Source organism: Schistocerca nitens, chromosome 1, assembly GCF_023898315.1.
Source record: "Schistocerca nitens isolate TAMUIC-IGC-003100 chromosome 1, iqSchNite1.1, whole genome shotgun sequence".
In the NCBI taxonomy this organism is placed as follows: Eukaryota; Metazoa; Arthropoda; class Insecta; order Orthoptera; family Acrididae; genus Schistocerca; species Schistocerca nitens.
In genome coordinates, this window is record NC_064614.1 from 760,099,935 (window position 1) to 760,113,683 (window position 13,749).

Genomic DNA, 13,749 nt, shown 5'->3' on the forward strand with positions numbered 1-13,749 from the left:
TGGTTGTTGTAAAGAATGATAGCTTGGCCTAAATGTAGAAAAATGTATGTAATGCAGATTTCAATTAAACATCCAGAGACAATGTTGCAAAGTGATATGAAATGGCATGAGCTTGTAAGGACAGAATTATGGAAGGCGAACAGCTGACTTCAGTTCACTGGAAGAATTTTAGGAAAGTGTGGTTCATCTGTAAAGGAGACCAATATGGAGCAGTAGTGGGTCCCATTCTTGAGCACTGCTCAAGTGTTTGGGATCACCACCAGTTGGATTAAAGGAAGACATCAAAGCAATTCTGCAGCCAGCTGTTAGATTTGTTTCTCGTAGGTTTGATCAGCATGTGAATATTATGGAGGTGCTTCATGATCCATGTACAGAAAATTCTTTTCATGGAACACTACTGAGAATATTTTAGAGAACTGGCATTTTAAGATGACTGCAGAACAATTCTACTGTCACCAATGAAAATTAGGGTTCATACAGAGACATACAGAAAGTAATTTTTCACTCACTCTATTTGCAAGTGGAACAGGAAAGGAAATGACAATGATGGTGATTATTTTGGTTTGTGGAGTTCTCAACGGCATGGTTATCAGTACCCTTACAAATTCCCAATCTTTTAATGGTCCAGTCATGCCATATTCCTGAATGATGATTGAATAATCAGGACAACACAAACATCCAGTCCCTAGGCAGAGAAAATACCTGACCCAGACATGAATCAAACCTGGGACTCCATGATCCAGAGGCAACAACACTAGCCACTAGTCCACAAGTTGCGGACAGAGTAATGACTAGTAGTGGTTCAAGGTACTCTCCGCTACACACTATACAGTGACTTGTGAAGTATGTACAGAGATCTAAATTTAGATGTAGAAGTGACTTTGACATAGTGCTGATTGCCTCAGAACATGTACCTCTGAAACGATGAACTTTGTTGGCTGTTTGTGTGTTACTGTTATGAGCATCTACAGAAAGAGAGAGTACCTTGCTCAAGTGGGAATCATAAGGTTCAGTGCACACTGTTCAACATGGGGCTTTACAGCAGATGACCCCTGTGTGTTCCCATGTTAATCCAACAATGTCAGTTATGACTCCAATAAGCACTAGATCACTGACAATTGACTGTGTATCAGAGGAAATGCGTCACCTGGTCAGACAGTCAAATTTCTTACTAAACCAAGCTGATGGTTGCACAGGGATATGCTTTCATCCAAGTAATTGTCTGCTCAAAAACATATATCACACCATGAAAGCAGGGCAGTGGAAGCAGTGGGTGACACTCGCCTGGGCTTCTGTAGGACCCGTGGAAGTAATCAACAACATCATGGTAACTGTGGACTAAGTGAACATTACTGTGGGCCACCCGCATCTCTTCTTACCTTGTGTGTCTCCTGTCAGTGATAGCGTCTTCCAGCAGGATAAATGTCTGTCAGAAGGTCAGAATCACAGTACAGTGATTTTAAGAGCATGACAGTGAATTCACATTGTCTTTGCCACCAAACCAGTCTCACCTGATCTGAATCTGTTGGGACAGTACCAGTTGCCAGCTTCTTTCCCGCAAACCATTGCTCACTCCAACAACACCCTGCACACCCACATTTTACCAGCTCTCCAAAATCCACAAACCCAACAATCTTGGATGCCCCAATATAGCTGGCTACTGTGCTCCCACTAAAAGAATTTCTGCTCTTCAGGACCATCAACTCCAACCAACTGCCTGAAACCTATCATCCCACATCAAAGGTACTAACCAGTTCCTTCACTGACTTTCAACCATCCCCACCCCTTTACCTCCTAGACCCCTACTCACTGCTGTTGATGCCAACATATGTCCACATCCAAACCCAAAACTTATTTCCTTATACAGCTTACCAGCAACATCCTGACTCACAATTAGTTTTCCTTTGAAGGGAAGGTCTACAAACAAATTGTGGCACCACCAAGTCAACCTGTTTATGGGCCACCTAGAGGAAACCTTCCTATCCTCCCAAAACTCCCAACCCCTAGTCTGGTTCAAGTTCACTGATGATATTTTCAGGATCAGGACTGAGAGCTAAGACACCCTATCCACATTCCTTCACAACGCCAAAACCTTTTCTACCATTCATTTTACCTGGTCCTCCTCTACCCAATGCCCCACCTGCCTGGACATTGATCTCCAACTCTCTGATGGCTCCATCCACACCTCTGTCCACGTTAAACCCACTAAGCACCAATAGTACTTGCATTTTGACAGCAGCCATCCCTTCCACAGCAAGTCCCTCGGACTGTACAGCCCAGCCAACTGTGGACGACGTGTCTGTAGGGACAAGAACTCCCTTGTACAGTGTCCTGGAGGCCTTCACAAACAGGTAATACCCTTGAACCTCGTCCACAAACATATTATCCATGCCTCATCCTCGCCCCCCTCCCCCCCCCCCCACTGGAACAACTTAACCATGGCTTTGATTACTTCTCATCTTGCCCTGAAATGAGGGTGTCCTACTCAAGATCATTCCTACCCCTCCTAAAGTGGTGTTATGTCACCCATCCAACCTACATGACATACTAATCCATCTGTATGCCACTCCCACTGCCTTGCCACAGGGATCCTACCCATGTGGAAGACCAAAGCGCAAGCCCTGCCCAACACTCACCCAGCACTTCCTACTCCAGTCCTGTCACAGGATTATCCTAATCCATCAGAGGCTGGGACACTTGTGAAAGCAGTATTTTATGTTGGTGTCACTACTGACCAGCTGTCCACCATGGTGAATGGCCACCACCAAAATGTTGTCAAGAACAAAGCTGACCACATGGTGGCACAACACGCAACTAAACAGAAAAGGCTAAATTTCAATGGCTGCTTCAAACCTGATTTTTCCTGAATCCTTCCCTCTACTACCAATCTCTCCTAACTATGCAGATAGTAGTTATTCTTACAACACATCCTCTGCTCCTGTAATCATCCTGGCCTCAATCTCAGGTAATCCACCCAACAGTTGACCCTTCTTCCACCCTGTCAACCCCCCCCCCCCCCCCCCACCCATTCATGTTCCCATGTCGCCTTCAGAGTGTGCCTCTTCCCATCAGCTGATACAATTGTTTCAGCCTACATACCTGCTCAACTGCCTTCAACATTCCTAGCGAGCAACCAGCCACTTCCCTCCAAGCTGTGAGCCACTCACACCCAGTCCCTCTCCCTGCCTCCCACTTCCCTTTCCCTCTAATCAACCCACCTGAAACTACCCCTACCACAACCAGTCCACCCACTGCAAAATAGCATTGGCACTGTCAGTCTAGCTGACACCACATAGGGTGTTTCTTTTTTTGTGTGCCTGTTGGCGACAAAATGCTGCTGCTTTTCAGTGAGCGGTCTCCTATAACCCTAAAGTATTTAAATATTACCAATGAGTAGTTTGTAGGCTTTTAGTGAGCACTTTGTTTCAGGAAACTATTTGTAATACTTTTGTTGATAAGGGAAGGGAATGCAGGGTGCAAACTGCACACCACAGGGACAGCTCTGGAGAAAGGAGCAATGTAGAAGGTAAATGATCCATCTTCCAAACACAGTAGCGGTACTACATTTGATAGTGTTTTGAACCAAGCACCTACAAATGTAGAAGTAACACAATGTCTTCTCTATGTGGAGCAGAGCCCTCTTCTGCAGAGTCACATGTATCAACCATTTGGGTCCTATAACTACTTCACCACTCATTTTCAAACACAAAAAGACTGCCACCACAACATGACATTCACAATGTAATGACTATTACAGTGCTATTCCAAGTATAGTTAGTGTTAGGCTGCTAAGGTTAGCAGTGGTAGGACACAAAACAATAGCAAAGTAGAATAACAGGTTTATCAAATTACCTATTTTGGTTCCCTAATGCGGGGGGTTGGGTTACAGATTTTGTGATATATGAAAGGATTCAATGTTAGAATTTATGAGCATCAGTTGGCAGTTGTACAATGGAGGAAATATAACAAATGTAGGTAAACAAATTTTCTAAATAAAACATAGTTTATGACTGCAGTTTTTTTCAAAAGGAAGTGTCTTTCTCCTTCTTTAACCTTTAAAATACAAAAATATCTCTACTGCATGGTGACGCTGGGGACCTGCAATTTTTGGGTAATACAAAAATAACAAAAAATTAAAGATCTTGCACTATAGTCACCAAATGAAAAACTATTTTATAATTTGGTGGTCCACAAAATATTTGACTTCAATACTGCAAAATTTAATTTGCACTAGGTGTATTGTAAAAGAACTATTTTTACTATCTCTAATAGTACATTTTTATTTATTTATTTTCTATCCCTTCTGCTACTTATACTTTACTGGATCTAACCTTTGATTTATGGGCTGCCTACAAGTCATTACTAGTACTTTAGGTTTTAAACTATTGACGAAATTTTTTGTTATGAACAACTCTTACAGCAAACTGCTACAACCACATCTATAGTTCCTTTTCTTTCTGCTGCTTGCACAACTGTTTTGCACTATTACACTTCTCCTTGCTTATTCTTTTGCTCTTGAAATATGAATCCCAAGTCCCAATGACTTGAGACTGAACACCGTTAATATTTTATTTTTCCATGAGTCCTGCTTCTTGTTCTAGTTATGGTCTTTCATGTGTTGTATTGTACCTCTAATTTTCATTTTGTTATTGGGATACTTTTCATTTACATCAGATTAAATGTTATTGGTATTTAAAAGCAAGGTATCATAAGAGGAAATAATGCATAATTCCAATATGAAGAGACAGGAGTGATAAGAATGGATTCAACACAAAACAGCAGCAACTGCAGTCTGTTGCTAGCATGCCATAGATTATTTCCTTTTTATCATGACCTGCTGACTTTTTCTCAATCTGCAGCCCTGAATGACTTTCAAATTTAAAGTTTTTAATGATTTAATTTTGTCCAACCCTTTACAATTTTATACAACATAAAGTTTCTGGTTGTTGAAGCTTTAGTTTATGAGATTTTCTGTATCTGTATGTATCACGTTCTTCTAGCTTTATTTGATTGTAGTATCATTCTGGGTACACTTTTCATTACAGATTTAAGAACACTGTCTAAGTCAGAATGTCAAACGACATAGATTACATGACCAATCCACTCAAACTCTTCTTTACACGAAATACTATGCTAAAACTTACCTGCAGAACCACAGATGACAGAAGAACATAAATGCTTCGCTGGATCACTGAAGCACCATGAGACAAAAAAAAATCTTTTACATCTGGTTCTGCCATTACAGAATGTTGCAAAACAAACAAATAAAGTAATGCTAAATCAACCAGCAAAGGCCATATGGCATCCTCAAAACCACGTATGTCATCTGCAAGAGAAAAAATGCTTGTTTAAAATAGGAATTAATTTGCTAGGTATAAAGTGTTATGAAAATGAAATCCTATGCATTAATAATTGTTACTTAATAATAATAATCATAATAATAATAATAACAACAGTAGAGATCACTTTCCATTTTTGAACAGACATAATGACTGAGAAAAGAAAAAAAATAACAATAGTAGTAATAATGATAATAGTAATAATAATGCCTTCATATTATGAGCATTTTCACTACTTTGATTTGTATTCTACAAAAAAATTTAGAATTTTCATATTTTTTGGTCTCTCAGAGAGCAATAACTATGAGGGATTGTTAAATATGTATCATTATGCCCAGTAAGGGCTCCCATAACCTCAACCCTCCTTTGATGCTGATAAGAGACTTACTGCTTTGTTAATTGTATCATCTTTTGGCTTCCCTTTCGAAAACCAACTAAGTTGCCTACGAGTTGGTCAGAGAGAACTCTTTCTTCTGCTTTACCAAAGATAATTTGTAGGCATATTGGTTGCAAAGTCTTATGTATTGTGAGGTCCTTGACTTCACCTTTTCTTAAGATGTCGGTGTCTCCTGTCTCATTTTGGGATCACTAGTTGGGATATTTCCCAGCATGTGCCAAGAAATGATTATTCTGGCTGTTTTACTATATGCAAGAGTGAAAATTCTGTATTTACATGTATTCATGCCCAAACTTTATCTGCTTTTGCAATAGAGTCAGCACTTATTAAGTGGTTGCAAAACCATTTAAAGATTGATGCCAAGTTACATGAGGGATAAAAACATCTACTTGGGGCTGAGAGTTCATCATTCAACTGGCTTATCATTGACATCATAGTATACCTCATAACAATGACAGCAGCCATGGGAGTTGCACAGGAAATAACCACTTGTGTACCCAGCAGTGTGTTTCGTAGTCTTTTATTTTGCATGTTTGGTTCTAATGTTGACAGTATTTACACCTACATCCTTTGTCACCTTCCAGGTTTCTGCCATGGTCATCTCACTGCAGTTCTCTGTTCAACATTAACCAGCCTGTGACTGTTTCTATGGAGAATGTCACTATCATTAGTGCTGTCCTGAAATATGGGTGTGGATGATTCAAGGCCATGACCCATGTGTTGGAATTCTCTGTCTATAAGAAGCTCGTCACTGTGTTCTTGGGATAGCATCTTTGATTACTGATCAAATGTCCTAGGTCCCAGATTTAATCCCAGTCATTGCTTAGGTTTTGAATAAAAATTATCAGCAATGGCAGCTAAAGATTTCTGGTGTACAGACTCACCCTCATTCTGCCACTGGCCTTGTCAAAATGATTGACAAGCAGAGAGAAGTTCAAGGCATACTTGTGTCCTTAAGTGAGAAACTGCCCCTATAGTCAGAATAATCAGCAATGATCAACAGCATGAAGATGCAGAAGGAAACAGAAACCACTGAATTAAGGACAGATTATGTGTATCCATAGGAAGTGTGGCCTGTAACTGAAAAAGCATCATGGTGATCTCTCCACTGGCAAAATCTGGATCAACCACTCATTAGGGTCTCCAGATGGGAAAAGGGAGGGGGGGGGGGGGGGGGAGATAGACTAACAGTAAAACTGAAGAACAAATGGAAGTGTAACATCCAAGAATTAGTGCATGTAATGTCAGAAATATGAACGTGACAGGGAATCTAGAAAATCCTGAAAGGAAAATGCAAAGGTAAGAGTGAGTGAAGTGAAATGGAAAATAGATAAGAACTTTTGGGCCGATGAATATAGGGTAATATCAACAGCAAATGATAATGGTGTTAGGGGAGTAGGATTTGTAATGAACAGGAAGATAGGGCAATGAGTCAGTTCTCATTCTTGCATCATTTTACCTTATTGAACAGTTTTTCTAGGCCAACAAATCCTATGAAAATTTCTTAAGCCTAGTTTCTGGTTCCTGTTAGAATCAACAGTGTACTAACACCAACAACAGTATACATGTCAACTTTATAAGCAAAAGATGGAAGATGATGAGAGAGATGGGGTGGGGGAGGGGGGGAGAGAGGAGAGAGAGATTGGGGGGGGGGGGCACTGAATGGGAAGCTCAAAACATTAGGGAAGATGAACATCTTATAATCATAGGGCATATCAGAACACTACAGACACATGTAGTTGCAAGGTAAGTGTGAAGAAATCATGGCTAACAGAAGAAATACTGCAACTGACTGGTGAAAGAAAGAAATATAAAAATTTTCAGGAAAAGACAGGAACACAGTAATATAAATCAGTTAGGAGTGAGATCAACAGGGACTACAAGAGAGCCAAAGCAAAATGGACACAGGAAAAATGTGAAGAATGCTAAAAGGAAATACAATATTGCAGTGCCTTTGTCATTCCAAATTGTAACGCAAAGTCCTTCGGACATGCCTTTCCCTATTTAACATGTTATAACACGGAAACTAATTACCATTCAAGTACCAAACTTGGCAGCATTAATGCCAAGGACAAGGGGAAGAGAAATAATGCAGAATCAGTTTAATTGAAACACTGTTACCATTACTGCTGCAAAAGGGGCTTAATATGGTGCCCATCAGTGTCCAGAAGAATCTGAAAGTGCAGGGTTGCATTCTGCACAGCAGAATGAAGCATGTCCATAGGTATGCTGACTTCCTCTCATGACATACTGTGCTTCAGATCAGCACGTGTGTGAATGTTCCCCTCGTAAACACTATCCTTCAGGTAGCCCCACAAACAGAAATCACAGGGAGTGAGATCAGATGATCATGCCGGCCAAGCATTTGGAAATGATCAACTGAAAATTCAATAGTTTCCAAATGTGTTCGGAGAAACAGGTGAACTTCTTAAGCAATGTGTGGTGGGGCCGCATCTTGCATGAAAATTGTCGAGTTCATTGTGCCTCTCCTGTAGGGTGAGTACGACATGCTGGAAAAGCATATTGCAGTAACGCTGGCTGGTCACATAGCACATCTTTGGTCCTTGAGTGCCAATCTGTTAAAAAAAGAATGGGCCAATGATGAATGTAGCCGTGAAGCCACACCATATGGTGGCATGTTCACCATACAGAGGATCTTCATGCACAGTGACTGGAGGTGTAGATCCCGCACTCGGCAATTCCGTGTGTTCACCTCATCCGTCATAGAAAAATTAGTTACCGAGCGAGGTGGCGCAGTGGTTAGACACTGGACTCGCATTCGGGAGGACGACGGTTCAATCCCGCGTCCGGCCATCCTGATTTAGGTTTTCCATGATTTCCCTAAATCACTCCAGGCAAATGCCGGGATGGTTCCTCTGAAAGGGCACAGCCGACTTCCTTCCCCATCCTTCCCTAATCCGATGAGACCGATGACCACGCTGTCTGGTCTCCTTCCCCAAAACAACCAACCAACCAAAAATTAGTTTCATCTGTCCATAGGACGGTCCAGGACCAGCCTTCATCAACTTCAATCCTTGCAACAAAGTGGAGGGTGAAGTCAACACATCGTTGTGCATCCTGTGGTGCAAGCTGCTGTGTGATATTGACCTTGTAGGGAGACCATTTGAGAATGATTTAAAGCACCTTCCATACAGTGGACCACAGGATATTCAACTGTTGTGACACAGAATGCGCACTGACGATCGCAAACTGCAAGCAACATTATCTGCCATAGCAACTTTTCATCAACCACCTGTAGTGCAACCATTCATCAACCTCTTCCCGGAGCGACCCTCAGTTGTCCAGTTGATTCAAACTTCTTCATCATACTCCGCACAGCAGGTGGAGAAAGAGGACCCTTCTGTAATCCTTTCAGCCAGGGATATTCTCTGAAGTGCAGCTGCAGCATTACTGTTGTTTTGATAATAGATCTTCACCAGTCATGCTCTGATCCTTTTGTCCAAGCTCATGTTGACAAGTCAACAAGTGCACTGTGACTAGGTAGTCAGGTGTGTGAGATTATGTACCATGATGACTGGTCATGGCACCTGGTGGCCATATTTGGACTGGGCGGTAGCATTGTGATGCATAGAAATCAGGCACCCCATACACTGGGCATTAATACTACAGAGTTTGGTACTCATACAGTAAAAAGCCCCTTGACAAAATGGTAAGGGTACTGCTCACAATAAACGGAAAATCAGCGTCTGAGTCCCAGTTCGGAACAAATTTTCATTGTCATCATTCCGTTATACAGCCGATGGTTGTCCATATTCGCAACTATGAATACTTTTCATGTATAAAAAAAGGAAATGGTTGTCAAAAGGACAGATTCAGCTTATAGCAGTGCCAAAATAACTTTTGATAAAACTAAAGGCTATGGAATCATCATTAAGAGTGCTTGATAATGAAGGATAGGCTTAAAAAATAAGAAAAAACACTTTCATAGGGTTTGTCGACCTAGAAAAAGTGTTTGATACTACAAAAGGGTGCAAGAGGTTTGAATTCTCATAACAATAGGTTTAAAACACATGAAAATCTTTACAAGTACAAAGAGGAAACAATAATAATGGAAGACAAAAAAAGAAGTGCTCAGATTAAAAAGAATGCAAGGTAGGGATGCAGTCTTTCTCTCCTACTGTGTCATCTGTACACTGAAAAAGCCGTGATGGAAATAAAAGAAAGGTTTAGCAGTGGGATTAAAATTCAAGATGAAAAGCTATCAATGACAACATGTGCTGATGGCATGGTTATCTTCAATGAAATTGAGAACAAAGCACGTGTTGGATGGAATGAACAGTCTAATGAGAACAGAATATGGATTCACAGCAAACCAAAGAAACACAAATGAGATTAGCAATAAACCTAACATCAGATTTGGGAATGAAATGAAGGACTTTGTCTAGCATGGAAGTAAAATAATGAATGTCAGACAAAGCAAGGGGGATATACGACAAACACTAGTACAGGTAAATAGGGTTTTCCTTTCCAAAACAAGTCTACTAGTATCAAATATACACCTTAATTTGAGGATCAAAATTCTGAGAATATACGTAAGGTGTACAGCTTTACATGGGAATGATTCATGAACTCTGGAAAAACAAGAAAAGAAAAGAGTGTGTTTGGGATGAGATGTTACAGATGGATGCTGTACATTAAGTACAAGATAAAAAATGGGAGGGTTCTACACAGAACAGGTGAGGAAAGAAATATGTGGGACACGCTGACTAGAAAATGGAACTTCAGGGAATAACATCCACGGTACTACATGGAACTTAAATAGTAAACTGGAGTACATTCAGAAAATAATTAAAAATGTTAGTTGTAAATGTTACTCCGAGATAAAGAGGTTGGCACATGAGAGGAAGTTGTGGTGGGCCATATCAAATCGATCAGAAGACTGACTGAAAAAAAGAAAATACTAGAGAGGGATAGCTGCTATATAGGGCAATCCTTTTCCGGATTTCTGTAGTTTTAACTTTACTTATATCGAATGGATTTTGTAGGTCTGTTGGAATTTTAAAAAATGGTTGGGAAGGACACTCTTTAAGTTTTAGGCATGCACATTTAATAATGCAGTTATGTTTATAGTGTCCACAATTATTATTTAAACTTCAGGATATAGACAGGAACTGCCAAAAGAAAATGTACTTTTATGAACTGTGAAAAGATGGAAAAGTTATCACAAATCATTTATTATTATGTCCATTACTAGTTCTACTTTACTGACCAGTCAGACCTGGCTGGATAACATGAGGACTATATCAAACTACAAGATCATACAACAATAAAATGCATAGGCCTACTATAATAATATTCAGAATACAATAAAAGTGTTGCTGTTAGTATTCTAGCACTGAATGGCAAGTCTGAGAGTCACTGTTCTGTCACCAGGGGGAAAAATCCAAAGCATAAAATGAATGCTCTTCTTAGCTTACACAAAACCATTGTTTAAAAAATTCCATTGCCAGCGACTGAGCACTGCTTCATAGTACACTGAACATTGTCAGTGTCACCTGTAGAAATCCATCTTGTGTCTTCATAGATCAACATCTTGACCCATCTACATTGTACTTATACTTAGTGTTGTGAACTTTCTCTCTCTTACTAGTTGAAATTCACTTGAATGAGGCAAATGAGCACACTCCAACTTCTTAGTGTTAACCCCATGTATTAGGGAGCAGATGTACTCTAGGTTTGGCAAATTTACTCTAACTTTGCTACTGGGACCCTTCCTGTCACCACAGTTGTCAGTTGCTTAGGGAAGTCATATGCACCACCTGTCTGCGAATTGTGTAAACATTGTTCTGTGTGATTAACTGCTTTTTCTGAGCAGAAATTGGGAACCACCCCAGCTTTTGCCTACATGAGCATCTAAAACCACCCAAAAACCACACTCAGGTGGATCAGACACAGTCAATCTGATGCACAGATTCAATCATGGTTTGGCTCAACTCCCCATCTCACAGGCAAGTGCACTGCATGCAACGCTTTTTGAATAGGTAGGCAGAGGAACATATATTGGCTGAAAACAATCGACACTTAATATTTAGTAAACACAACTTTACAGTGATCAGTTTTCCCCATAGAAGTAATGATTGTTATTGCTTTTTTCTGTAATAATAGCATGTTTCTGTTGTCTGCATAGTAGTCTCTCAGTAGCAGCTGACACTGCCATGAAATAATTTGTAGTAGACTTTTACCACAGCATTACCTCTTATTATGCTTTTTAGTTTCCTCAAGAGGTAGAGGGCTCCACGAAAACTTGATGCCACATCTACAATGTGCTCTTTCTAAGTTAATTTACAGTCAATGAAGAACTCATAAGCTTACCAACTCTTGTCACACTCAATTATGCAGTGTCACTGAAGCTACATGTAATTATCTTTATTTCATTTATTTTCATATATTTACATTAACCACTGCTTGCCTCATTATCTGGCAGTCACATTAATTGGCTTCTGCTACTCACAATCAAAAATCACCTTTCAAACTAACCTAGACTCCGAGCTATGCTATAGATTAGTCTTTCATCACAAACAACATTTGAAGAGGGTCTACTACCACATTCAAGCCCAGCTGCTGCCTGAAAGTCATTCTTACCACTTGAGAACATGTGCAAACTGTAGAGTATGTTCATTTAAGCTTTGGTTGGTTACAAAACTCAAGAAAAAGGAAGTCTTTATACAGATCCTTGTGGCACACCATGCTGCGAGCTCTCTTCACATGACAGCTCCTTGTACTAACAATCTATTGTCGGTTAACTGTACATGAAAAATTCAGTGGCTACCAAGGCACTTTCCTTAATAAGATAACATTCTACCTTATTGTAGTGTAGAACAGTGAATTTAGTTCACAAGTATGACTTATGTATGTAATTAAGTGCAGGACTTCATTTCCATGGACTTGGTCTTCCATAACTTATGCTGTGTCAAAAAAGAGGATTCAAAACATGATACTTAAGTTGTTGGTTTTTTTTTTTGTTTTTTTTTTTTACCACTACAGATTCAATCACATTAGCCAGTACTGGGATTATGGAGATGTAGCTTTAGATGCTACCAGAGTCTCCCTTTGTAAGGCAAATGTTAGTTTTAAGAAACACAAAATGCACAAGAAATGATTAACAATGTAACATAGGACTCACTGCAAAGAATAAAATTTCAGGATGATCCAAACAAGGATGTGTTACTGGTTGCTGAACTTAAATTAATAATAATAACAATATTTAACCGAAACAAAAAAAAGCAAACTGAACAATATTAAGGAAAAGGGATAGGAGGGGTAGCAAGAGATGAGGGTAACTGTAAATGAAACCTCAAGGGGGGGAAAAAAAAACGAGAAGTGGCAATTTAAAATGATGACGCACGCAAATAACAGTGCTGAGATCAGTAAACAGAGAGAACAATAATGCAAAATACTGATAGAAAACACTACGACACAAGGCTGAGTAACAGAATCAAGGCATTAGTTTACATATAGATGAAGTAGGTGATGAGCTCCTTATATGTGCTAGAAATTGAATTTTCCGTAGTAGCTGTAAAACTTCTGCGCTTTCTAATCAATGCCTTTAACAACTCTGAGAATTTTACATTATTTACAAAACTTCATTTTTACTAATAACTCTTACGCAAATGCTCCACCATCGACCGGTTTTAAACAGAACGAAAAATTCGAAATTCTAAAACACTATAGTACCTTTTAAATGACTCTCTTCATCCTTCGGTAAGTGGGACAAGAAAAATATCAGCTGGATGAATGTTACTGCACTAAACAAGAAACAAACCAGGGAAAAACTGACATGAAAAACGTCTCTCAGTTTCATTTTTCTGGGTTAAAGAGCACTCTGACTGTGATATTTAACGGGCATGAATTTCGCTTCCCAGGAGGTCTACACGCCCAAGCTACCCTGGTATAACCAAAATAAACATGCCAATGAGAGGTACAGTAAAGTACATACACTTCGCAAAATTTTTAGACAAATTACGGTGTTTGTATCGATTAGTCGATATGGTA

General features: G+C 39.7%; 1 protein-coding gene across 3 annotated transcripts in view; it reads right to left on the reverse strand.

The window, feature by feature from the left end:
• The window catches only part of LOC126261048 (nurim homolog), a 75,344-nt gene extending 61,667 nt beyond the window's left edge, over window positions 1–13,677 (reverse strand). For all 3 annotated transcript variants that reach the window (XR_007546679.1, XM_049958505.1, XM_049958506.1), the window contains exons 1-2: window positions 13,432–13,677; window positions 5,145–5,326 (exon numbers count right to left, since the gene is read on the reverse strand). Coding sequence is in view for 2 of the 3 variants with exons in the window: in XM_049958505.1 (XP_049814462.1) it covers window positions 5,145–5,326; window positions 13,432–13,558 (309 nt within the window). In the remaining variant the exon portion in view is untranslated. The remainder of the gene's footprint in view (window positions 1–5,144; window positions 5,327–13,431) is intronic.
• Window positions 13,678–13,749: the final 72 nt, after the last annotated feature.